At 39.4% G+C, this 27,456-nt stretch overlaps 2 protein-coding genes across 4 annotated transcripts in view; both read right to left on the bottom strand.

The window, feature by feature from the left end:
* The window catches only part of vimr2 (vimentin-related 2), a 32,828-nt gene extending 17,946 nt beyond the window's left edge, over positions 1–14,882 (bottom strand). For both annotated transcript variants that reach the window (XR_015777228.1, XM_042492799.2), the window contains exons 1-7: positions 14,658–14,882; positions 12,716–12,860; positions 12,430–12,588; positions 12,117–12,236; positions 7,306–7,401; positions 2,928–3,059; positions 405–536 (exon numbers count right to left, since the gene is read on the bottom strand). Coding sequence is in view for 1 of the 2 variants with exons in the window: in XM_042492799.2 (XP_042348733.2) it covers positions 405–536; positions 2,928–3,059; positions 7,306–7,401; positions 12,117–12,236; positions 12,430–12,588; positions 12,716–12,860; positions 14,658–14,767 (894 nt within the window). In the remaining variant the exon portion in view is untranslated. The remainder of the gene's footprint in view (positions 1–404; positions 537–2,927; positions 3,060–7,305; positions 7,402–12,116; positions 12,237–12,429; positions 12,589–12,715; positions 12,861–14,657) is intronic.
* Positions 14,883–15,036: 154 nt separating this feature from the next.
* Positions 15,037–27,456, bottom strand: part of ocrl (OCRL inositol polyphosphate-5-phosphatase) — a 28,692-nt gene continuing 16,272 nt past the window's right edge. The window contains exons 18-24 of one of the 2 annotated variants that reach the window (XM_088080919.1): positions 26,464–26,699; positions 25,719–25,742; positions 22,049–22,168; positions 20,756–20,840; positions 19,959–20,086; positions 19,126–19,237; positions 15,037–18,116 (exon numbers count right to left, since the gene is read on the bottom strand). In XM_088080919.1, the coding sequence (XP_087937045.1) occupies positions 17,992–18,116; positions 19,126–19,237; positions 19,959–20,086; positions 20,756–20,840; positions 22,049–22,168; positions 25,719–25,742; positions 26,464–26,699 (830 nt within the window). In that variant the 3' untranslated portion in view covers positions 15,037–17,991. The remainder of the gene's footprint in view (positions 18,117–19,125; positions 19,238–19,958; positions 20,087–20,755; positions 20,841–22,048; positions 22,169–25,718; positions 25,743–26,463; positions 26,700–27,456) is intronic. The other variant, XM_042492798.2, reaches the window with a different exon arrangement.

Raw genomic sequence — 27,456 nt, 5'->3', positions numbered from 1 at the left:
TTTATCTGTTCCTTATCCCTCTTATGTCCTTTTCTTACCATCATTCATGTTTTAATTTATTTACTTGTTCAGCTATCTCTTATTCATCTGTTTTTATCTTCTTGTCATTGTTTTATGATGCGATGTCGTTTTCTCCAGGGCTCTGTGCCAGTCATGTGACTGAAAACTATGAATTGCTTCACTTTAGTTTTTTGTTCTTCTCCCTTTTGAGCCCACATCCAAACAGAAGCCGGATCAACCAATCAGCTTGCCTCACTCAAAGGTCTACACAACATGTTGTTGAGATTTGCAAGATGTGCATGCCAAAAATCTAAGACAGTCATGTCAAATTCTTTTTACGTAATTTGGGTGAATTGACCTGTTAAATTCAATAAAAACAGTGAGTGAGCAGTGAGTCCACTCACCAGCATCTTCATCTCGCCAACGTCCTTTATCTCTGACAAGTCTTTGACCGCTGACCCTGCAGCTCCTCCCACTTCCAGTTGTTTTCCATCACCATGGCGAACCACAGCAGAGGAGGCTGCACCACACTGGTACTGCAGAGACAGAAGAAGAGAAATAAGTGCAGACCAGGGGGGATGGAGCTTTCTTTTGGGCAGTTAAGTGCACTTTGACAGGGGAGCAAAGAGCAATCAGAGCCTCTCTCACTGGCTGATGGTTAAAGCTTTCCTCTTGTCCGCCACATTCCTGATTAGATGGAACAAATGCAGCTGAAACGAGCAACATGAGGGTGCACAGGTGTGTGGGAGTCAGCCAGCAATCACCATTACTATTCAAACCCAATAGCAATCATTTTTTAGCATCGAGACAATTGCATCTCGTAATCGAGGCCAGGCAGACAGGACGGTGTCCAGCTGGCGAGAGAGGAGACCGAGTGGGAGGGAGAGAGAGGGAATAGACGGGGTTTGGGGGAACAAGAAACACACCTACGCATCCAGACAGACACACAAATATAAAAATACGATGTATACCCTTCAGCCATGCGGCTAAATAAAGGACACACGAACACAAACACCAGCGTCCACTCCAGTGCTGCTGAGGAGCCTGGGAAGGCGGCCAGCAGTCTGATTACAGCCCTGACCTCTGAACTGGGCAGACATCCTCGCCCCAGAGGGGGTCAGACCCACCGGAGCTATAGTTTGACCCCAATGCAGCATGCCTTCGCTACACACACACGCGCACACACGCAAGCATGCATGCATGCACGCACGCACGCACGCACAGGTAGACAAAGGCATTCTGTTCGGGTCGAGTCCTGCACCTCTGATTCTCAAGATTCTCCCCGCTGTTTAGTTAAGAAGGAAAGAAAACAAGAGGGAGTATCGTTGTGTGATTTGTGAAAGTTGAGATGTGCATCTGGACCTGACAGAGACGTTTCGGAGGGAGAGAGAGGAGGTGATCAGTGGTCAGCTGGAGGACGAGAATGGCAAGAAGTGGTGGGAGAAAAACTCAGATTGTTTTACTTGAAAGTAGCAATGAAATAATTTAAAAAAGCTCAAAGTTAATGTTCTGTATATAAAAACCTCCTTTAGTAAAATTACTCAAGTGTGCAGAAAAATGTTCCCTGTCACTGATGTATTATCATATATCATATATATATCATATCATATATTATCGATATATTAGATTATATATTAGATTCTTAACACCAATGCATCAATGTGTAAGCAGTATTTTACTGCTTTGGTTGGTTGAGGTTTAATAAGTGCTTCATTATAAACAGTTTAGTTCAATAAAGCGAGCAGGCTGGAGGTCAGTCTTCTCTGATTAATCTGAGGGGTCATGAGATGATTAATGGGAAGAAATAAGAAAAAAACAAAGTTCTGTTACACAATTTATTATCCCTTTTTTTTTTAAAAAAAAAAAAAGGATAATAAATTTTATTATCCCTTTTTTATTTTAAAAAAAAAGGATAATAAATTGTGTAGCGATTAATCAGAGAAAATTGGATAATTTTAACATTTATGCTACCATGTGAAAATGAAAAAGACATAGTGAGTTTTTATGCACCAGTTTTTATGCAGATTTTGTGAAAAAGTTGGTATACATATGAAAAAAAGTGTGACTAAGAGCAAAGGAACTGACAAATTAATCAGCATGTGACTTTAATATCCACCGAAAATCTGAAAAAAGGCGTAAAAACATCAGATCTGTGTGTAACAATGAGGAGACTGTGACCTTACTCGAAAGAATACATAAAACAAACATAAATGCTATATTCCTATCACATTTATTAGATTGTCTTTCACCATTTGAGTTTTGACTGGTGCTTTTTTAATTACATTATCTCCTTGCTCCCTCTTTTCTTGCAATGGTTTAATGGCACATGACTGGAGAATTGGCCTCAGCAGCTGTTTATTTTGATGTTTTTAGCTCCTAATATTCAGTGGTGGGTGGAGAAAGTTATTAATTTGCATTCTTTTGCTGAGTTTTTGAAAATTTGGTCTCAATTTGCAGTAAATTTGGATGGTAGCCTGACTGCAGACATCTGCCCAACCTGCCACTGCTTCTTTGTAAGGGTTCACAAGTGCAAAAAGTTTTGAAAAGACTGGTTTTATCTTTAAAACATTATTTTATAAGTGTGTCTTTTCAAAGATTGAAAATATTAATCTAAGAAATAATGAGTATTTATAGCTGCCAGACAACAGAAACTTTTTTTATGAAATAAGGTGGAGTACAAAGTACTATGATGGACATACAAGCACATTAAAATTGTACTGAAGTGAAGTATTTGAGTAACTGTACTTTTACAACTTTCCACCACTGGTGTGTGTGAGGAGTCCATTCATAAGTAGCTCAATGAGAACTAAAGCCAGAAATTTCATTGTTGTGATCCTCCAGATGGACACAGACATGCTGCTGTAAAGGATCAGGAACAAAAAGGCTTCTTGACATGTTTGTGTGTTTTTTGCTGCAGTGTGTTGTACCTGGAGGCTCTCAGCCAGCTGGCAGTAGTACTCCTTTACATCCAGGGCCGGAGTGATGTCAGGGCTGCCAAATTTAATAGCCGCCACCGCCCCTGCAGTCCCTTCAGCCGGCTCCAGCAGACTCTCCACCTCCTGCTCTCTCACACACACACACACACACACACACACACACACACACACACACACACACACACACACAGAGCAAGAAAATACATTCATGTCCTTCATTCAGCGGTCAAATGTAACTCAGTACATCAGTACATTTATTCATGTGTTCTGAGGTATTTGCATTTTACCTGAGTGTCCCCATTTAATGCTACATCATTTTTCTACCTCACTACAATATTGTACTTTTTACTCCACTACAAGTACATTTTGATAATATTTAGAATGCAGCACGTTTGCGTGTATTAAGAGTATTTTCTCCATGTCTTATTACAACTTTCACTTGAGCATTTGTTGAATTTGTTGCTGTTATTTAAGTAAGTAAGCGCTGTCTGAAAAATGCAATCAAAGTGTAAAAGGCATAAGTACGTGTTATGTAAACAAATGGCCCCTGTGAGTGTTAGGGCCCTGACACACCAAGACGACAGTCGTCCATTTGTCAGTGTTGGGCCCTTAGTGAGCATCTGCCACTCTGATTTTTGCGCTGTGTCTGGCACCGTTGGCACTTATTCAACCAACAGGACTGATTTAAGACGCTTGTTATAAGATAAACAATTACAAATCGTTCTGCTAAAGAGCTCAATGGCTAAAAAATAATAATTTTACCAAATACAACAAGTTTGTTTTGATCTCACTCTCTTTTGACTTTAGTTGTTTTTGCTTCACTAACTTCTGTTTCTGTTCTCCTGTGCTGCGCTGAACTGCAAGTCAGAGTGAAACTCTGCTGTCTCAAATGCCGATTCAGCATCCTGAATTGTCCCAAAAACAACAACTAAGTGCCGACTAGTGCCAACAGTGTGGGACACACCACAAAAACAACAAGGTAACAGATGTTCACCAACAGCATGAAACTGACCGACGGCTGACCAATAGTGTAGCGCTTTATATTACTTCTTTATAGCGCTTTTCTCGGTACTTAAAGGTGCTTTACATGAAATGCAAAAAGAAAATAAATGCAAATGCTAAATTGGGAGTACAAAATATTGAAAGACGCTTGCATGAACAGAACAGATACAAATACAAGAACAGGATACAAAAACACAAAATGTGGAGGATATGGCAGTTCAGATTTGGGGAGGCAGTGGGAGACAGGAATTGTAGGTTGGTGTTTTTTTTAAAGTTGGGTTTTGAGTTTATAATACTAAAAATTCTAATATATATATATTGTATATTTTTGGAAGTTTATTACTAATGCGTTAATATGTATGTAATATTTTACTGCTGTAAGTAGAGTCATTTTATCTGATTTTTATCCTGTTAAGTGGTTTTTGGCATAACAATGCATCATATTTTATTGGTCCATTTTATGCTTTAATGTAAAATCTTAATTTGTAACATAAACAGTATCTGAATCTTTTACATAAATAAAATTGTAGTGCAGTAGAAGTGGCATGAAATGGAGAAAAGTAAAAGTACCTAAAATACAAACTAAAATTTAGTACTTGAGTAAATGTTCTTGGTTATACTCCATATCTGATAGTACAAACACACAAAACATTTTTGATGCATTTACACACACATCAAACACCATCATACTTGTCTTCAGCTTCCAATATGTAGCCCCTTTAGTAAGAAACCCACATCCATTACAGAGAAAATGAACTGTTACTGAGCTGCAGTGGCAGCCGAACATTTTTCTCCTTTCCCCCTGCACCGAAACAACGACATGGCTGCCGATTTGTCAGGGGACTGTGGGGTATCTGGAAGTGCTGATAATAACAACAGTTAATAAAACAAAGGGAACTTCTGTTTTCATTTGGTATTCAGCTGCATTTCCCGGACTGTGAGTTATCGAGCGTGGCCCAGAGGGAGTGTGTTAAACGCCGGGCGGCCCGGCTCTGCAGAGAAAAACACAGAGTGATGGAGCTGGTCCTGCTTCAGCTGCCTCTCTCTCTGCCTACAGCCTCCAGCTCTGATGCTGGGGCGCGTCTGTCATCTCCTGGTGAGGTGGAGAATACTGTAGAAGGTGCAGAGAGTGGGGTGTGTGTGGATGTGACACAGGTAATGATGTGCATTGGATGTGGTTGCAAATGTGCCCATTTTAATTTGACATTCTGGGATTTACTGTATGTACATTCGCTTTCTTATAAAGAGTTACATCCAAAAACTGAAGATTAAATATGAAGGTGTTTAGACAGAAAGGAAGTGAATTTTGACCTTGCATCACTAGAATTAGGTTGGGTTGTGTTTATTCACCCCAAACTGTCATTATACTCTACAGACGTTAGCTGTAGGCCAGCTAGCAACAGGCAACTCTAAAAACAAGGGGAAATAAAGAATACAACTGGGAAAATATTACTTAAAATTAGCAAAATTATCTGCCAACAGAACAGGAAAACTTCCTTTAAGATTTTTTTTGTGGCAGGTAAAGTATCTCATCTTAAACAACCATATATCTGAAAAGCAGTGCAGCCAGACTAAAAACAAGCACATCTGTCGAGATATAAGATTTACAGTTATTTTCTCAATATGAAGAAAAATTTAGCAAATGCTAGCGCTATTGTCTTAGAATATGGCTATGTATTTGGGAATTGTATTTGAAAACTGGCACAGCCACAAAACATAAAAATGCTGCAAAAGGACAAAACAGCGTAAAACAAGTCACAAAATTGCCCCCCCAAAAACAAGCTTATATTGCCTTCATTTAAGATATTTCTTATTATTTAGACTTCAGTTTTTGGAGTGTGCCTTGGGAAGTGGAGGGTCGCGAGTTCAAGTCACCCACAGACCAAGTATGAAGTGCTGAGTGGCAGCTGGAGAAGCGTCAGTTTGTCTAATGGCCCTTGAGCAAGACAGAAAACCCCAAAACTGCTCCCGGGACGCTGCGCTACTCTTCTGACATGCATGTGTGTGGTGTAAAAGGAGGGACATGCAGAGAGATGCATTTCAACTACCTTGTTTAAAATTGCCTCGTGTTGATTGATGAATAAAGCATCTTTCCTTTTCTTTCAGCAGACACACTGACCATGTCTGTGGGAGTGTGTATGTGTTCAGCTCCGCCCGACAGATCTCACAACTCACCACAAACTCAATTTCTTTCTATTATTTCCCTCCAGGATTTCTCCCTTTTCTCATCTGTGCATGTTTCATGAAACTCCAGGATACATGCACATTTTTTGCACAGGCTGAAACATTTTTAATTTGTGTGACCACCAAACTTTGCACCAATTCCCATCTTTCCACTGAGTTGAATTTGGATGTATTTGCATAAATATTTGTGTATAAAACTTGCTTTGCATTCTAAGGCTACAGCCAGCAGATGGCTATTTTAGCTTAGCACAACAACTTGAATCAGGGGGAAACAGCTACAGTAGTCTGGCTCCAAAGGTGACAAAATCCACCAACCAGCACCTCTAAAGCTCACTAACTAACATGTTACATATCATTTGTTCAATCTGAACAAAAACCAAAGGGTAAAAACATCAAAATGTGGGTCTACGATGGGTCATGTGCCAAACTGTCTCTTGGCCAGGAGCACTGACCTCCTAGTCTGGCACATAACCCCCTTAATTTTTTGTTCAGATTTAACAAATAAGTGCATTTGAAGTTGCATGCCCCCTTCTCACGATGGATGGTGGGAGTAGTTTGTTAGAGAGAGAATACTTCCCTCATGAAACTGCTCACAACAAGGTCTGTGGATTATTTTATCTTATCTTGTGTAATCATGTCTGGGAAAAGACTTTTATGCTAAGTTTTTAAATTGTATTTGTTTTTGGCACTTTGAGCAGCATAAGCCAAGTGCCAACTACTTCCATTATATCAGAGAGAGGGCAGACATCTCTACAGTACACATCTCCAACACTCAGCAACTCACACCAAAATAATCTAGACTGATAAATAGTACTACAAGTAAAAGGAAAAAAATATGGATTTTTGATTTTGGGGTGAAGTGTCCCTTTAAGACACTGCATTAAGGGCTGAAATGAGCTCTAAATTAAATGAAGTCCTAATTCTGACCTGTTGCACGATACACTAGATTACACACTTTGTGTTTTAATCCTCTCCCCGGATGTTTGTGTTGACAGAGCTGCTTCTGGCTCTTCAGCAAGGTGACCGGGGTCATCACAGCTGTGTTTGTCACCGCAGCTCTGGGCATGTTTCCAACATTCCCGTCTGACCTAAGTGCTACATTTTGAGTCATTTTCATGGCTATAAACAATTCCTGTTTCATTGCGCTGCTGCTATATATGCTATACCCCCCCCCCCCTTTTACCGTTGTGTGCTGTGCCTCCATGTTGGCCAGCTGCTCCTCGTAGATAGCCACTTGCTCCCTCAGCGCCAAACACTCTGCTGCCACAGCATCGACTTCCTGCAAAGAAAATCAAATTAACAGAGAACAAGGCTGCGAGTAAAAAAGTTCAACTTCATTTGTGGAGGTGTCTGAGAGGAACGCTGCAGTAAATCACACCACAGGTTGACAAAAAGTAGAAAAAGGCTTTGTTTCAACCATTTTAAGAACCATCAGCACCTGTTTCACTGAACAGCAAGAAGACACCGCAATGCAGAGGAAGGGGGAGGAGGAGGAGGAGGAGGAGGAGGAGGAGGAGGAGGAGGAAGATCAGAAGGAGGCTAACTAGACACAAAAGCCCTGTCCACCATCCGTCTGCCAGCAGGGGTTCTTAGCTCATCTATTCTTTTAAAAGAACCAGATTAATTGGGGTTGGATGCAATTACTGAGGATGCCTGCATTTACATTTGGACACATGCGGAGAGAGTTTGGTGGTGAAGTTGTGGAGCCTCGCTGGGAGAGTGGCACCGTCCTTGATGGACAGCAGTGGTCAAAAGTGGTGTAGTCATGCTGCTGCTGCCTGTGTCCGAATATCTGCCAGCAGTCTGGGAGAAATGTGTTGTAAATCACAAAACGTAACATCTTTAAAGCAGCATTAGTTGATTTTTTGGCCATTTGGGGCAACAGAAAAAGCTAGAAACATAACACCGACAGATTTACACCTTATGAAGTCCATTTGGCAAATACACTGGACACCCAGGAGAGCAGCATGAGCAGCAATTTTGAGTCCCCCGACCAATGTAAGTCCAATATCGACTCTCCTTTTAGCTCTGTTTTGGTTGACTCCAACTTAAGGAAATATCTGGCTCTTTCGCAGCTAAATGCTCCACAGTGAAGAGTTGCCTGACATCAGACAGAGTTGTTAACTCATAAAAAACTGTTTCCATCTTCAGTCTGACACGGCCTTGAGAGGGAATTTTGATCTTCCTGAACTAATCAATCGAGACCAAGTGGGAACCTCCAAGCCTGAGAAATGAAGCCATTTCTTCTAATGGGCTCTTGGGACTGACTCCAAATAAGAATAAATCCCCGCAGACCTTGATGTTAAATCCCCAACTTTACAGCAGAAATAAAAATGTTTACAGCCTGGTACAAAAAAAAACAGTTTTGGTCTATATAGCTAATTTCGACATTCATGACCACTGTACAGGGGTGACTTTTTACATATGTAACTTTATATAACTAACTAAAGGTCTCTGACTGAAACACTACTGTCATAAAACACTAAGCAGTGTTACTCCCTCCCCCTCATAGACACCGTGAATTTGTTGACAAGCTGAGGGAGGTGGGGTCGGCAAAGAGCTTTTGAAATGCGAAAGAACCACGTCAACTGGCAAGGTACATTAACAATACTGGATTCTTCTCACCATGCAATATTCAAGTCTGCAAAACTGCTACACTAAACTCCGACAAGTAGCATATGTAGTACAGTAATGACCTCCCTCTCGTACAAATATGGTCACTTCTGGCTTCAAAAAACCAAGATCCAGCCAAAATGCCAAACTCGAGGCTTCAAAACAGGAATCCACAAACCAACTGGTAACGTCATGGTAGCTATGTCCATTATGTTATACAGTTTGTGGTAGGGTTCAACGTGTTTGCAGAATGTAACGTCATTAAAGGTTGACACTGATGTGTAGAAATGCAAACATACTGATTTTGCCAGGAAATGAGCAGAGGGAAATGAGCAAATTACAATGTTGAACGATACTGACAAAAAATGTCATTCCAGCTCACAGCCTGATTATGATTCATAATGACATTAGTCGCACCTGTGCCTCTGATTGGCTAATTGTTTGTCTCCTCCATTGCGCTAATTGGATCAATTGCCTTTTCAACCACAGAGAAACCTCAGTCAAAATCAGTCAACTCGGTGGAGAGGGCCAAGGTCTGGAGTAAAGTAGATTTAAAACAGATCCGCTGCTGAAATTGACGACAGGTGAGCGCGGTAAGAGTGAACCAAAAAATTAAAGCTTTGGGCCATAAAACAGCAACGATCAGTGAATATCATCCAACTCTGATCTGAAGTATTTCACAATAGCTTTGAGTGTTTGCTGCTGACAATGCAAAAATCAATGAAAAAATATCATTAGGTATTAGTTATGAAGAGACAGACAGTCAAAAACATGATCTTATCTGCTTCATCAATTGTGTTTTGCCAAACGACTGACCAACTTTCATCCAATTCTGATGCATAATGTTGCTAAATCCCAATTAGTGCTTAGAGCTACATGACATCACCCTGTCCCATCAGATCCAATGCAAAAGAGGAAAAACAGAAACACAGAAATCTGTCATGTGAAATAACCAAAACCGTTTTGCAGAAATGTTTGTGTTTGTGTATAATCACTCACAATGAGAAGCTGATTGTTAAGTTTTTTCAACATTTCAAAATGCAGTGTTTTTACTGATGAGGTCCCTGTGAGGTCGAACCCTGGAGCCGTTTTAACCGACACGCCTGACTAAATAAAGGCTTTAATATAACTTCTCTCGTTGTTCTGCCTAAGAGTGCGTGAAGAACATTTTCTTTTCTGACCTTTTTTTTTTGTTCACAGCACAGTGCTGCACTTATGAAACAGACTGAGCCCCTGGCCTCCTCATTCATCCACTTCCTTATAACTATTTTAGTTCTCGTGAATGTTGCTAAACTCATTTCACATGAGCAAGTGTGTTTTACTGCAGCCAACTGGGTCTGCTGATTCAAGACACAGCTGAAACAAAATGAAAAAATCTCTGTGAGACAATGGCGCGGAGGACTTTGTGAAGATGGAGGAGATCTGGCAGGAGAGAAGCGACACAATATCCAGCTGTATACTTTAAAACAACCCAAACGTGTCTTGCTTAATCACTGTCAGTCGAGCATTATGTTGAGAGAACTGCAGCTAGCTGTGGGTTGAGCTGTGCTGTGTTCGCTCCTCTCCTCCGCATCTCTGCTCTTCCTCTACCTCCCTGTCGATTTCCCACCAAGTGTTGTCACCCTGCAGCTGCTTCCAATTCAGAACCAGAGAACTGAGCCAGCAGGAACATTACGGCACCGTATTACAGCCGGCATTACATCTGTAAGGGGGAAATTAAAGCCTCCCTCGCATCTGGCCCGGCTGGGAGGAGATGGGCTCTGGCATGTGTGAGGGAGGGAGGATGAGGGGGTGATGTGGAAAAGTTGGTGGCTCAGGTTGCAGTGGGCCACCAGCCCAGACTGTGTGACTGCTGGTGATCAACACCCATTGGGTCGCGCTACAGAGGAGCAGCTGTGCCGAGTTTCAGCTGATTCACCAGGAGGCCGAGGGGGGGGATAGGGGGGAGGAGGAGGAGGAGGAGGAGAAGGAGGAGGAGCAGCAGTAGGGAGACGCTTGACAACACTGCCATCTAGTGCCAAAGTTACATTATCACAACAACAGGCTGATTGTGTACAACACAAGAATAAAAGGCAACACTTTATAATAACCATCGTTACAAAATGGCAAAATGATGGTTAATTAAACTTAGTTGATAGTTACTTTTCTGTTAACAATAAAATGATGTCAATGTATCAGGATCAAGGACATATTTTAATTTCATTTTTTAAACATAGTTAATAAAAAAAGACTAATACATAGTTTAAAAAATGACTTATAAATCTACCTTGTACCTTGACAATTGATAATTAATTTGTTACTTTCACAGTTTGTTGCACACATTAATGACTGTAAACCTTTGAAAAATCGTTTAAATTATTCCTAAAGTTGCAATGTTTATAGATACACTACAGTATTTATTCTGTTTATGTATTTGGTGTATTTATTCACCATTTAACAAAGTATCAGTAATAATCAATTGCAACTTTATTTTAACCATCCAAATAATGCTTATAAATGGTTTACAAACCAATATTAACATTAAAAAAGTGTTACAAATATCTGGTCTCTCTATCTATGTAATGTTTAACAATTTCTCTGAAGTTTACAAATTTACAAATCACTGAGTAATCATAGAAAATGTTATCAGTGCAATCATGTGTTTAACAAGATATTGTAGCATTACTAGTATTTATCAAACATAAATTATTGTTTCATTGTTTGTTAACAGTAAATAGCTATTAGGCAAAGTTAATGCAGTTAGCGATCTCCTCTCTGCATTTCTGCTTTAATTTGATAGTCTACCGTAAGTCCCCAAACTTAATGTAACTGAGTTAATACATTTCTCAAGTGCCCCATAACCTTAATATACTCATTTTAAATTTTAAAAGGGTTAAACATAACTACTTAGAATCTTATGACTAAACCAGTCTTCTGGTTTGGAGGGTCAGTTGCAGCACAATGTTTATTGTGTAGAGGAAAAACCCACGAGCCGTCCTTTTTCTCTTTACAAAAAGCCATTAAATCTGTGGTACGAAATGATGAAAAGTTTCTGAAAATGACAAGATATGAACACAGCTGGGTTTGAAAATATCCTCCAGCTTCAGGGATCTTTCACTTAAAAATATTCCGAAAAGTTATTTTCATTTCTGCAATTTAATGTTTTTTTTCTGTACAAGAGTGGTAATTTGCCATTTGTTTAGAAACCCCTTATGGATGTCTTTGAGTGTAGATCTTGTTTTGCTATAATTAAGTTTAATCCTTTTTTTTTTGTATGATATACAACACATTTATTTTTTTGTGGGAAGACTTTGTGTTTCTAAGTTTAGGTCCAAGCCCAGACTTCCACTAACTTGTCAGCTCTCTTTCAGGTACGGATGCTGTTGTATTTACAACTATTACCTCAGCAACATGTTGTCGTCCCTGCTGCAGGAGGATCCTCTGCTGTGCTGCCTTCTCGTACTCTTTCATCAGACGCTCCAGCTCCTTCTGCAGCTCCTCGGTGTGACACAGAATCTCATCCTGCAGGGAGACGCAGTGACGACACAGTGATGGATCTCGAAAAGGTTACAGATCAGTCCTGCCTGTCGCTGTACAAACTGAGGGACAATTAATGGGATGGGAAGTGCAATGGAGCGTCTATGAGAAAACCCAATTTAGGAATGTCTCACACACACAGAAACATGCAGCAGACACACCCAGCAGCAGCACCCACCCTCTGCCTGCGCAGTCTCTCCACCACTGCATCCAGACTGTAGTCGGGCTTGGCCACAGCGGAGGTGATGCCGGAGGAGGCTTGTCGATTGTTCAGCTTCTCCTCCAGATCAACAATCTGACATTCAAGAGACTCGTTCTCCTCCTCGAAACAATGGGCCTGAAGGGCACAGAGACAGACAGGTGCACTGTGTTTATAGACGCAGTGCTTCATTTACTGAGAACAAAGGCACGACACCGCAGAGGGAAAACAAAGTGCTGATGTGTCGCTGGAAGTTTGTCCTCACCAGTTCAATGAGCCTGACCAGGCGGTTGTTGAGGGCAGCAATGATGGTTCGGTCCTGGACAAACCGGGTCAGACCCTCCTTGTTGAGCTCCTTGGCAGCTACGAAGTCTAACTTGTCACAGTCACACTCGTCAACGGCCGCAACCCTGAGAGGAGGACACAGAGAACCAAAGACTGGACTTTGAGGGATCTCTTGAGGGATTTTTTGATCTGCCTTTAGGAAAAGTTTTCTTTCACAAAGTTAAATACAGTAAAAACCAAAATAATCATATATTATGTTACATTATTACATATCATCATTCTATTATTATGGTAAAACATTCATTTGCAATATAAAGTCCCTATGTCATTATTTGCCACATTTTGAGAGAAACAACATATAATATATCAACTAACATCATGAATCCTTTTCTTAATCATATTGAAGAGAAAGTTAAGATGCCCATTGTTCCATAAAATTGAAAAATCAGAAGTTGAACACACTTACTTAAGACAGCTCTCCGTGTTCTGCAATTTTTCTTTTAAAATGTTTAGAAATATGTATCTGATAGCCCTCTACTTTTGCTTTTTATTTACCGTTGATTACTGAGGGTTTGTTTCTTTTATTATTGTATTTTTTTCTGTATCACTATGTTTTATTTTTCTTGTCATTGTTGTGAACATATATCACTGAATATATTATAGTACTGTATCACTTTTAACAAAAAACACAATTAAAGTTAAAAAAAAAAAAGTACAGCATCATTCTTACCATTCTTTAAATGCTTGAGTGCAAACTAGACTCGCCCGTCAACGGTACATGAAGATGATGTAATTATTTCCATGAGTATGAAAGGCATTTGTCATCACCATTCAAGAAAACCTGAACACGTACAGTACATCAGAATCACAACACCCAGAGTCATGAACTCAGACCCCAAACATTTGTTTCCGTTCAAAAACATCTTAATGGGCAAATGTTTCTTTTCCTAAATGACTAACGGAAACAAGATTTTCTTTCTTTTTTTTTCCAGTATTGAGTGAGCGGGTTGCTGGCGGTTAAACACAAAAATTACATCAATTTAATGCAATTACAAAATTCATAAAAGAATCATATTAAATGTTGCAGATAAAAACAACCATAGCTTGTATAGTGTGTAAAATTTTTACAAGAATATTCATTTTGAAGATCAAACATTTGTGAGAACTCTGATCTTGCAGCATCTATTTACTTCTTCTAAAAGTTAATTATTATAATTAAGTGTTGGACCGCATTCTAGAAAGGATCCCTACAGACAAAGACCGTTTTGTTTTATTAAAATGAAATCATTTTTGTTTACTAGAAACAGACCCGAAATCTCTATCGCCAAACTCACCGGACTACTTTTAAATAAATAGTAATTGTATAATTGTAAAGCACATTTCACTTAAAATCAACAGAATCAAAATAAAACAAAAAAAGTATTTATTCCCACTGTTCCAATAACCACCAACTCTGATTTGGTTGAGAAAAAAAACCCTAATTGGCCCACTTTTATATGATAATATGTTGGTTGTATACACATTAAAATTACTGTTAATTTAAATGGAGTCTGATGAGTTTAGCGAGTGATTTTGGGGCTTTTTCTCCTTTAATAAAAAGGATAAGTCTGACAAAAAGATCTATTGCTGTCGTGATCCTTTCCGTAAATTATCAGACACTTACAATAACAATCTCAGCCTGTCAGTGACAAAAACAAGCCCTGTAGTGGACAGAAACTGACGGTGAATAATTGCCCTTGTGGTCACATTGCAGGCTTCTAACACAATACAAGGACAATTTCAAAAACTGTTGTTCCAATTAATCACACAAAATCAAGGGAAAATTGGGTCTAGGCTGGAAAATATGAACATTTTTTACGTGGAACAACACTGAATGTTTTAAAATTTATCAAAGCCCAAATCCTGAAGTCACCCACACTGACCTGACGGCGGCCCGGTACTGCCCTGCACACTGCACACTCAACCCTCCAGTTCGACTCCAGCCATCATCCTCAAACAGCTTGCGGTAAGACGACACTCTGAGCATGGCCATGGCTCTGGACGGGTTCAATCTGGGCTACAACACAACAGACAAATAACGGCAGCAGGTCTGAGGTGGGGGTTTTATATTCACAGGGTATGAGAATGTAGCATTAAGGTGACGGATCTCTCACCGGCCACTGAATGCACTAAATATATCGTGAACATCAACCAGAAACGATTTCACACGTACCTGAGGAGTGAGACTCAGAAACAACTCAACAAACTTTATCTAAACAAGAAGCTGTCAACAAAAACACAGTGTTGAGTGGGAAAACAAAACAGCTTTGTACATAGTTTTATTTCTGTTAAATAAATTAAAAGCACCAAAAATCTGAAAAGTTGAAAACAGGTGCGAGTGTTTCCTTGCGTACCTTTAAACAAACCTCAAGTTTATGAACAGATTGTGACAAAACTGAAGACAAGAAGCACAATGAATCCACAGATACATCAGCTGGTACAGTGGCAGAAAACACCTAAAATCAGACGTTATTGATTATACTGATTGCGTATTTGACATGATGAGGATAGTATTCCAAGAGACACGGAGAATGAATAAATAGCTCTTGAGCAGAGAAACGGCTCTGTAGCACTCAATAATATATTAATTTACTGAAAATATAACAAAAAATTGCTCTTAACTTGATGAAAATATAATAAAACCCAATAATGTAATAATTTGACCAATAATGTAGTTAAATGTCCTGAGTGATACTGTAATAATATTTTTATTGATAATCTTAAAACCTAACATGTTGGATCTTTTTTTTTGTTGTTGCTTTTAAAAACTGATGGTACAATAACTTTAGCAAATAATGTAAGAAATCAATAAAATAGCTCTTTTTTGTTTTGTTTATGTAAAGTGCGCCAGTGCACACAATTTCTAATGCTGTTAGTGTCACGTTAGCCCACTGAAAACAAAACCATTTCATGTTTTAGAAGTGTAAACGCTACGCTTTATGTTTTTATATGATTTCTACAGCAGATGGCAAGTGATGTGTTGATATCAGGCAAAGATGCTATAAACTGAAATCTTTATTTGATCCCCCTGGTAGATAGGAGTTTACAAACAACTATAAACCTAATAAATTCCAGATAAAATGAATTCCCTTAATAGTTTGGGAGGGTAACAACAAGCAGAAAGTGGGTATAGGGAAGTTTGGTTGTACAGAAGAAAATCATTTATTTATTATTATTATTTACTATTTACTTTTGCTACTATTTACTATTAGCATTTACCATTTACTATTAAGTAGAGGTCTATTTTTGGCTACCTGTGGTTACACCAATACAGCTTTAATATGTGCTTTAGGTTGGGGTCAGATATGTGAGCAGCATTAGTTCTTTTGTAATGTTATTACATTATCAGTCACAATATTTTATTACATTATAAAGTTATTACATTACTGGGTTTTATTACATTTTCAATCGAGTTACGTGCAAATTTTATTGCATTTTCAGGCTTTATTACATTTTTAGGGAATTATTACATTATCGGGTGTTACATGCTTTCCCAAATCTGAACATCCTGGAACTGTTCTTTCAGATCAGTGCCACCTTTTGGCAAAGCTCGGCTTGATTGAGCCCAAAAGAGGAATTTAGTGTATTGATGGCAATAAGGCGAAAGAAACTACTTAAGAACTGAGGAACTTGAGCCCAACAGGCATTTCCGTAAGTGCCATGATTGTCAGTGTTACCACATTGTCTCCAAACAATAAATCCTCCCGCAAACATCAGCTTTTTCTGGCATCACTACATTACAGGAGCGAAGGGAAATTATTGTCATAAATGTGAGTATTTTGGTCGACTGGGAAAGCTAGTGCTGACATCTCTTGAGTAAAACTGTAAAAGAGGAAACAACTGCTCATTATACACAGCAGAGAAGTTCCTTATTTCAATAACTGTGACATGTTTTGCAACAGTGAGTACAGAAAAAAAGTCCTCAGTGGCACAAATGAGAAAGGTGCACAAAGACAAGCTGTATCCTGCAGAGTAATGAGCCACTAAATCCTGCACCCAGAAAGTGCTGCATCGCTTAAAAAAAAGTACTGCTCGTCTGGATTTACCACGAGGAACGCAGCGGCTGTGTCTTGGCAACACACAGGCCTAAAACAATGAAAAAATAAGAGCTTTAAGATGCGGCAGAAGCGAGGAAAGAGACATGTAAACAAACACAGACATTAACAGTACCACCTTCATGACAAAAAGGAAACACCGTCACAGATTTGCAACACCGTACCGACACTCAAACACCCATGAAACAGGGAAACAATCACTATTTACACCAGTTAAGACATCGAGAACCACAGAGGGTGACTCTTCACTTGATTCCGGTTGACCAGGAAGTTAGTGTGTTAAAAGACTTGTTTTGTAACTCAAGAGGAACTGGCAAAACGAGATGTAAGGCTCACGGCTGGAGTCACATAAAAACAGCACACATTCATCACGACACTGAGTCTCTATAACAGGATGATAAAACAAGCGCTGAATATTTTAAACTAAAGTGGAGCTGAAAATAAACCATACTGTAGTCAGAACCAGAATCAGTTCACATGGTGCAAACTTGGAAGAAAACATATAAATAACAATTAAAATACAATGAGTATGGTAGCAAATAGTTCTTTAAGATATCTATAATATTGTCCCCTCAGATAAAATGGATGATTGTCATGATTTATCTTAAACATTCTTAGTGATACTTTTCCCACAATTATCCCATTTCAAACTATTTAATGCTTTATACTTGTTTCAGTCTACATCTTAAAACTTCAGGAATTTCCTTTTCTTTAGTGTAATTGAGTCTTTTTCGCTTCGCATCTATGGATACATAGTGTTTTCACATTCATACCACTCACTGTTCAGGGGCTATTTTGGCATAAGCACCTACAACAAGAAGTGTCAGCTGAGGACGAGTCTGGAGCCACGGGGCCTTCAGGTCATCAGAAAGTGCGTAGGCATCAGTTCAAACCTCTCCAAAGTGCTCCCAAATCCAGCGAGCCGTCATACTTTGAATGAACTGAGGATATGACACTTGGTAAATTCATCACACTTCTACTGAACGTCTTCAGTTCCTCTAACACGAGAGTTTGTGAAAGGTGGGGTGCAAACAGCTGCACTGGTCTCCAATAGATGACAAAATACCACACAGTGTCTCAGGTCCAGGTCCTCTGCCGGCAGTGAGCCAGGTTGGGAATCAACTCCGAACCTGGCTGATGTTGTAAGGTACCACTGATTCGGTTACTCCTCGTCTCCGGCCATGAGGAAACCAAGGATGAAGTCGATGGCTTTCTGCCGGTCGTGTGGCGTTTGCCTGGCCATCAGGTTGGGAGGCGGTCGGATAAGGAGGCTGGCAAAGAGTGTAGCTAAAATACGAGAGCAGCACAAAGAGTTTAAGAAAAAAAAAACAGATATACTAACATAGCTCATTCTGCTCAAGTAAAAACAAAAAGAAGAAATTTACTTACATTTTTTGTATAACCACCATTAAAAATTTCACGACAATAGCCGGGTTTACATTACAGATTTATGTTTTAGAAATGTTGATAAAACACAACTGTGAGATGACTGCGTTTCCACTGAATGATGCTATTGTTCCGAAAAGCATGGCGATGGATGTTCAAAACAATAGCAGGTTTATTTCTATTGCAGCCACCGCACCGGCCGTAACTATTTCCGATCGAAGTTGACGTGGGAGCGAGCCCCTTTACATGGGAGCAGTCACATATGAGGGATTTCTGGGAGATGATAGTCCTCGAATTCACAGAGGAATTGTGGATTCAAAACTTCGAATTCAAAAATTCAGTTTTACCCACAATGCATTCATCAGGTACAACACATCACTCCCACCTGCTTCCAGAGAACGACTCAGTGGTCTGCTGAAAAGACTGACTGAATAAAATATTATCACCTCTTTACCTGTGAACAATAGTATATTCAGGGATAAGGAAATATTTCAGAAGTTCTGGCTGTAGCTTCAATTTAAAACCGACTCCAAATTGTATTAAATTATTGCCTGAACGCAAGATTTTATGTTCAAGCCTATAAAAAATAATAATAGTGTTAACACTGTTTTGTCTTATGTTGTTTTGTCTCAGCGAAGGATGCCAGATGTCATAAATGCTATTTTAAGTATTGCAAAAGAGCAGCTTCTGTCGTCACGTTAACTTGTGGAAGTAACTGATGCTGTTTGTAGAAAATGAACAAATATGTAGAAAACCACACGTACAACAGGCCAGTTTACTCTACAGTGGTCTTATGTTTCTTCTAAGCTGATTAAGACTGAAACACTGGGGTAACAAACATTAATCTGGCTGTTATTCGATGAGTTACACATCAGAGTGAACATTAGGATTGGAGGTGTCTGTTTCATACCTATGAGGCTGGCTGTCAGATTGTTGTTGTGTGAGTGCTTGAGAAGTTCCTTCAGGAAGGCCATTAAGTAGCGAAACACGTTGCGATGAGCCCGGGGCAACTGGGAGATCAGCTGTCAAAAATAGACAAAGATTAGTCTTACACATTACTGCATACGACATAGAGAAACCCTGTGATGACGCTGAGCTAAAACACAACCTCTATGCACTCTTTTCTATACAGATGCATGAAAAAAAGCTTCAAACATCCTCTAAGAAAAGAGAAAATATCTAACAAGTGTACATCATACAGACACACATCACATGATAGGCTAATGCTGCCTTCTGTACAAAGTCGGAGGTCGAGATAGTCCGACAGTGGAACGCCACTCAAAGCTGCTACTTGTGAAGTTGGGGTAAATCCATGCACCCCGACCTCAAAAATGGCAGCATCCCTGGAGGCCATTGAGGCACACAAGGCGCATACTGTAAATGATAAGAAATAAACTAAAAGGCAGCATAAAGTATATTTGCATGTGCTTCATCAAAATAACACTTTTATCAAATAGTAAAACCCGCTCTGCATGTAAATTTATGTCAATATATCAGTATTTAGTATTATAATTTTAGTATGTATTTATAATATTAATATTAAATATGAATGTATTATTAAAGTATAAGGAGGCGGCCCCGCTGATGGTGCAATAGTCCATGGAAAAGCCACAGAAACACCAGTTCGTTACTGTCTGTCGTGTTTTTCCGTTACGTTTGGTGTTGTGCACCTGGAACGCTTGGAAGTCGGAAATTTCGACCTCCGTCTTTGAATGGAACGCAGCAAAGGTGTAGTCACTGCACCTGTTTGCAGAGGCGGCTGTCATGAGCGCAGTCGAGGCACCGTTGGTAGAGTTCATAACAGACCACGGGCTCCGGTAAGGCCTCCAGGAAGATCAGCAGAGCCTCGGCTACAGAGTGATTACAACCAGCTACGTGAACAGTCAGGGAACAACAAGCAACTGTTGTGTCAGTGACAGACACACTGAGAGGAAAAAGAGGGTTTAACACTTTCTTAATGCCACTCCAAATGAAATTTAAGACCAATTTTACAAAAGCCAAAACTGAAAAGGAAAACACGTTAACATATTATTTTAACATTAAACGTTATTTTTGGTGCAATAATGCAAGAGGCATTTGGTAACACATTTAGTTGAGATTTTACAACGCAACGTCAAAAAATGATTCACAAAAATCCTACTTCCCTTTTTTTTGTTTGTTTTTTTCATTCACTTTTAAACTTAACTTTGTGTACTCTGTACATTTAGCGACTAAAGTGATTTTGATTCTAAGCATTTTCAAGACTTTTAAAAGATTGATTTAAGACATTTCAATACTATCTAATTTTAATATTTAAATTAAGGTCTTATTTTCAGATTACTGTTATATATGCTTTCATTACCATGATAATAATGCCAATACATCCTTGTGACCAACACACAACAGGGACCATGAGATAACTGAGTTAGTCAGCGTGCAGGTATGTGTCCCTGCTGCTCTGTGTGTCTTCTATTTAATATGCTGTTTGGTATTTCAGTGATTGCAGGACTGGGTCTTAATGAAATCTGGTCTTATGGGACCGGCTTCATAAACAAGGATACAGATGGAGTCTGGGATGCTCGTGTCCAGACAGTCGATGATGCTCTGCAGCTCCTCTTGCAGGCCTGGTGTCTGGAACAAGTCCTCCTGGGAGACACAAAAAGACAAATACTGAACATTTAAAAAATGTTCCCATAAGAACCTCAGCGCCCAGTTACTATCACTATAGTTATTTATGGTGTTATGCACATACACGCACCCAGCCAACAAGGACTTTCAATTATAAGACACAAAAAGATATTGTTACAGAGCTGATATATTTGTCATACTTCAGCATAACTATTATATTTTTCCCAGCAACTCGAAATAGAACACAGATGCCTCAGGGGTGCACACACTAAAAGGTGAGCCAGAGGTCGCCCAAAAAGTTGAGGTTTTGAAGAAAAATGTGCTGATATTTTGTCTTTGTCTATCATGTTATAGTCTAAATGTGTTTGTTTACTTACAATTAAGTGAGACTGTGATTAGGCCATTCACAGACAGTGAACATTGATGATGTCGATCCATCCATTAAAGTCTGCTCATTCAGGTTTTTTTTTCTTCTTTTAAGTACTATTTTGCAGGGCTGTCCTGAGCATGATTTTCTGGGCTCCGGAGCTTCGCCATTTATCAACAGCGAATAATCAGAGCTTCGGTCAGTGGGAGCGGGGTGGTGAGGGAGAGACGGGATGCTGACGCCCAACAGTTTCAGCATTTCAGGTGGGAAAGCAATTGTGACACTTTATGGTTTGTTAAGTTAAAAAAAACCTCAGTTTTCAGTAAAACAATCTGTGTCCAGTGTTCGAAATTAGTCTGTTGTATCATTGTGCGTCTAAAATGGTTAGTGTTGTCATGGATAATATTGAAATCTGTCTGCTCTGTGCTGCAGGACAGAGCTCCACTCTCAGTCAATAAACCCATTAATATCCGTTCAATGATCATTACTGTCACTGTGTGTGAAAGGCACAACCGCAGGATCACAAACACTGAAATGGCATTCACCCTCTCAAAAAAAAGAAAGAATATCCGAATGCCTAAACTGAAAACCGAATACCTACCCAATCAACGAAAAGCCGAATATTTGGGTCCAGCTTTACTAATTTGTCAGTGTTTCTCACCACCTGATACACAACACTGTTTTTTCCAAGCATTTGTGTGTATTACTCCTTCGAACTCTCCAGTAACTAATGTAACTCTGCCTTGAAAGTTACAGATGCTGACACAAGGAACTACTTTCTTCAGCAGTATCACTATCACTTCTCAAAGATAAATATTGTTTGTTGTAGCCAGTATTTTATCAGTTGCAGCGTTCTCACCTGATCACAGGACTTGGTGAAGAGATGGTTGACAAGAATCCAAACTTCTTTGGGGATCTTCAGAGGTTTGTCCTCGGTACTCGCACCATCCACCATCAGGAAGCTCACCTTTGACTTTTCCTGAGGAGAGATAACAGTCAGTCACCATGTTTTACACGTGTGACAAATTTTAGCTGAGTCACTACACTATTTCCTGTTTCCTGGAATAAAATAACAAAATCGGGGTTTCTACAGCTTTAGGAAAGTTAGATGTGAGACTTTTTGATGACCTCCAAAAATGCAATTTAAGACCAATTTTACAATACCCCAAACTGACGAAAAATAAGACATGAACTGACATAAACTACTTGGGTTATGGACAATTTTGCACAAATGTTTACTTCAACATAATTAATAACTTTTTTGGGTCAAGTTAAAAAGTTTGACAATCCACTATAAATGCTGAAAATATTTAAAACTTTTTTTTAGAGTGGAACATGTGAAAAACAATGAACATATGTTATCATATTAGTATCCATCCCTTGGATAAACTTGTTCATTTCCTTTTGTTTGGATGCTGTAACTGTATATGAATGTTGTTGGTTTCTCTATCTAGATGCATAATGTTAAATTCCGTAAATTATTTCTAAAAAAGGAAAATATATCACCTTTTTTAAGATTTTATGACACAACATTGGAAAAATGGTTCTTAATATCCTACTTCCAATGTTCGAGTTCAAGACTTTTAAAAGATTGGTTTAAGACATTTTAATACCGATTTAGGCCTTATTTATAGATAAATTAATTCAATTCCTTTCAAGACATTTTAAGGATCAGCAGGAAACCTGAAAATGCTCCCATTTGTTCAATAAAAATACAATTATCATAATTAATGACATTAACACAACACTGTGTCTCTTATAGACTTGTAGAGTGACTGCACGAGACATCTGATCAATCGGTGCTGGAGTCGGGGCAGCAGCGTTGGGTTAGGATTATCTCAGGGGTTTTGTATACTTGAATGAAGGAGAGCCATTTTAAAAAGGGGCTGAATATCACATCCTTTCTGTCTCTGCAAATGGATTCCCAAGACTCAAGAGAGAAATCCAAAAATAACCACAGCTAGTGAGGCTGCACAGAGGAAACTGGAGTGGGCCTTTAATGGGGCACGGTGCTCACAAGCAGCACTAATGGGATAGTCTGTAAAATGTTTTAACACCAAAAGCTTCGACTGTGATTCTTCAGGGTATTTACAGTGTGCTGAATCTTCCAGAGGGGATTCAAGATCAAGACAGCTTTAATATTAACTGTATGAACAGCTACATTTTTTAAAAAAATAGAGCCTAATTCATATTCTAAGTGGATATCCGTTTACATGTGGAGCTACTCAGTTTCACTGATCAGTAACAAGTTATTAAATGGAAGAGGAGACTTGTCGTTTGGCTTCATAGCAGAGCTGAACAGACGCTAATACTTCTTCTCATTAGCTTTAATCATGTGAATGAAGGAGCTGTGCAGTCGGGGTTGACCTGCTGTGAAATGGGATTTAGTGTGTTTGCGTGTGTTTAAGTTTCATCGGACTGGTGTACCCTGTCCTCAATGGGCCAGGGGAGATTTAATGGGTGACTGATCCACACACAGATTATCACTAAGCTGGTCTGTGATTGCCTGTGGGTTAACAATTGTTGCCCTTGTCAGCTTTCTGAAATGCAGAGAGAGTATAAACTGATTCAATTTTCTGATTAGCAAGTGAAGCCACTTTCTAATCAACCAATGTGCACAAAATTGTTGCTGAAAATGAAAATGCAAGTTAAAGGAAAAGTCCAACATTTTAGGAAGTATGCTTTGTTACTTCACGAGAGTTAGATGAAAGGTTTGATACGCCTCGTGTCTGACGGTTTTTGCCTTAATTTGTCATTCTGAAATGAATGTTAATGGCTACAGAATAATGACACCATCAGTTTTTAGATTTCACTGTCCAATTCTGTCTGCCTCCAAGTTTGATCTCCCGGGAAAATGAAGCCCCGATTTACACAAAGGAAGTGCGACAACTATTGCACAACTACAACAGGAAGAGGATGGTGCTTTCCCACCCCCCATAGCTGTCAGTAGCTATCCCCAGTTAACAAGCAGTATCTATCCACGTTCTTTGCCGTTACTATCTGCAGTGGCGGAAATGGCAGACGGTGGAACTGCCAAAGTAACTGTAGAAAAAGAGAAAAACAGAGATTGATCTGGTTGTCTTTGCGACAGCGGCACCATCAATGACACCACGTGGAAACTCCTAGTATGAAACTAGAGCTAGGAGAAGATCAGCTTAGTTTAGGATAGAGCTTGGAAGCATGTGGGAACAGCTAGCCGGGCTCTCCCCAAACATCAAACATACCTAACAACACTTACAAAACTGCATATTTATTGTTTAGAGCATTTTCTTGGATCTGTTACTTAAACAGGACTCCCTGAACAAGCACCGGGAGCAACAGGCCCCCACAGACACTGTGTTGTTTTAACACTCACTCAGCGGCTTTTTGCACTGTATTTCTTAGCCCAGGGCTAAGATTATCACTATGCTGACTTAGCGCCTTTTGGCACACACATCATTAACCAAAGGTTAACTTTAGCCCGTGGCTACACGATTCACACTGCACTGCTGTTCTTGAATGACATGTGACTACCCTTCAAAAGCATGCTGCAAAGTTAAAATGTCACCATTAAGGCTTTATGTGAAAGCAGTGCTGAAACATCAAAAAGAGAGATAAGAGCGGAGAAAGAAAAGACTGCAAAAAAGGCATCAATCATTTTACTTTTAAGTCTTTTCCAGGCATATTGTGTTTAAAGTTAGCTAGCTTGCTTGGTAGCTCCGGTTTCGGTTGGTAGAGGTTACCATTGTTACTATGGCAAACAGAGAGCATGTGCGTACTGATGATGTGATAAAGAAGTTGTGTGATTGGAAAACAAAAATGCGATGCCATCAGCTGCCATTAGCTGTATTTCATACTCAACTTTAAGCCGTGTTTAGTCGATTTTTAGGGGATAATATTGCAAACTGTGGCTAACTTTGCTCTGTAGCAGGTCAACAAGCACAAGACTAAAGTTGGGGTTTGCCCACTTTGAAAGTGACAGTGTGAAAGCTTTATTAGCCCCGGGCAAACTGCTACATAAGCCTGGGGCTAAGTGCCGTGTGAAAAGGGATTTAGAGGTATTGTAGGCCAGCAGTTTCCCTCTGCTTGCAGCCTTTATGCTAAGCTCAGCTAATTGCCTCCCAGCTCTAGCTTGATACATAACGTACAGACCTCAGATTGGTATCAAACTACTCATCCAATTCTCAGAAATATAACGAGTAAGAATATTTTCCAAAATGTGAAACTATTCCTTTACTTAATAACAGTTAATGGTTGAACGAGTAATTGGTCGAATGATTTTATGCATGAGAAGAATGTGAAATCTATTTCTACTAAAGTATGTGAATCTTTAAGGTTTAAGTTAAACATTAACAGTATGCAGTCCACTTTCAGGTATTTGTTGACATGAAGTCCTCACGACTAATTTTAATTACACTTGTTCTAGTTTCTCTTTACAACAGGAGCCATTGAAGAAGGTCAATAAAGTGTAATAAAGCTGGTCATGTAACTGAGGTGTTATTGACCCTGATTTGCCTGATAGCTGATCAGTATGAGTGTTAATATTTTACCTTTTCCATGAAGCTGTCCTCTCCCTGAGCAAGAAGTCAGCCCACAACCACAGTGAAGAGTTGGAAAGGAATGATCAAGGCAGTTAGAGGCGATGAAGGGAAACAAAAGGAGAAAGAACAAAGTAGATAGAAGAGGTACGCATCAACACTGAATCAGAAAAGCAGATAGATTATTGATTGTTCTTGCACAAATCATTGATCAAATACACCAGGCCAGGAGGAAAGTGAAATGGTTTAGAGAGAAAATAAAAAGAGTACCGACTGATACTAATACTATATTTCAAAGAAAATCTAATTATGTCAAAATAGCATTATGGAAACAGAGAGTTGAGCGTGAGAAGAACAGAGGAGTCTATTTATATAACGCACTAATATGGATCTAACCTGAGTCAGTTTTCCCTGTTCTTTAGGAGCTCCCTTCCTATGTTTCTGCCACTTCCTCGTTCCCTTGGCCCCTTTTGGCCAGAAATATACAGGTTGAGACATTTTTTGCACTCCAAATATAGTTCTGTGTGACTGAGTTTACCCTGATGGGGTGAACAAGCTCTCACGCGTCCTCGCTAAGGATTCAGGTGTTGAAAAGCTACAGAGTGAAGAGCAGCAAGCGATTACAATCTGAGCTGGACTGCTCTGTGTAAAGGACGGTCAGTGTTTCACAATCAGAACTAATCTGAGGAAAACATGTCTGTGTGTTCACTAATCCTGTCACTTTAAACTGATCTAACTGGATTTCCTTTTCCCTCACCAGGTCAATCAGTTTGGTGATTGGGATCTCTCTGATGGGCTTCTTCATGCGGCACAGGGTCTCCAGAGAGGTGCCGAAGCAGCTGGGCAGGTAGTTGCCAGAGATGGTGATGAAGTAGTCCTTGCCGCGGTCCAGATGGAGCACCAGAATATCCTCTATGGCGTCTTCTCCGGAGTTCAGTAGCGTAACAGAGTCTTTACTGACGTAGACCTCCAGATAGATTTCCAGGGTCTCATCTGTGCAGGAAGATAACAAAGAGCTTTAATGCAACAATTACAAAAGGATAGGATGGAAAGATGTAAACATATCAAGTATAAAGTAATACATTAAGGATTTATCAAAATGTGTTGCTATGGAAAAACTGTCAAATACTGCAGAAGGAAAGGTGGCAGTTTTTTAAAATATCTCAGGGAGATTCATGGATTTTTTGAAACAAAATGTTAATAGACCAATAAAACCAAAAAAGGGAGAGAGATTTCTGTAAGTTGTATTTACTGTAACATCTGTTTTTCACTTCTGTTTTATTTTTTGTTGTTTTTATAACTGTTTTTTTTTTTTTTGACCTTCTTTTTCATTTACTGCCAAGACTGTTTTATTTAAATGTAATATCTGTTATAATTGAAAAACCCCAGTAGAAAATATTGTAAAAAAATTACAAAAGGGTGAATGACATGGTACTCCATTAAAGTCAAATGACAGTATTACAGTGGCAAAATTTCGAACATGTAATTGTACCAAGTTGCCTCTAAGGGGTACAGCTAAGGCTTTGACAGGATGGATTTTTTGTTACTGCGGTGAAAAAGCAAAGTATCCTCCAGTTTGCCTCCTATATCATGTTTTTTTCTTGATATGTGTGAGTATTTACAGTGCATTTTTCAATCAACACTGATGCACATGATTGCAAGAGTAGCATGGCTCAATAGGGCAGCGTGTAGTGTGTGTGTATATTGTGAAGCAATAGTGAGAAAGTGACGGTGACTACACTCGGGGCAG

The sequence above is a fragment of the Plectropomus leopardus genome, chromosome 8 (genome assembly GCF_026936395.1).
Source record: "Plectropomus leopardus strain MGB_pleo_1.0 chromosome 8, ASM2693639v1, whole genome shotgun sequence".
NCBI lineage: Eukaryota > Metazoa > Chordata > Actinopteri > Perciformes > Serranidae > Plectropomus > Plectropomus leopardus.
This window is presented reverse-complemented; position numbering and strand designations above follow the sequence as displayed.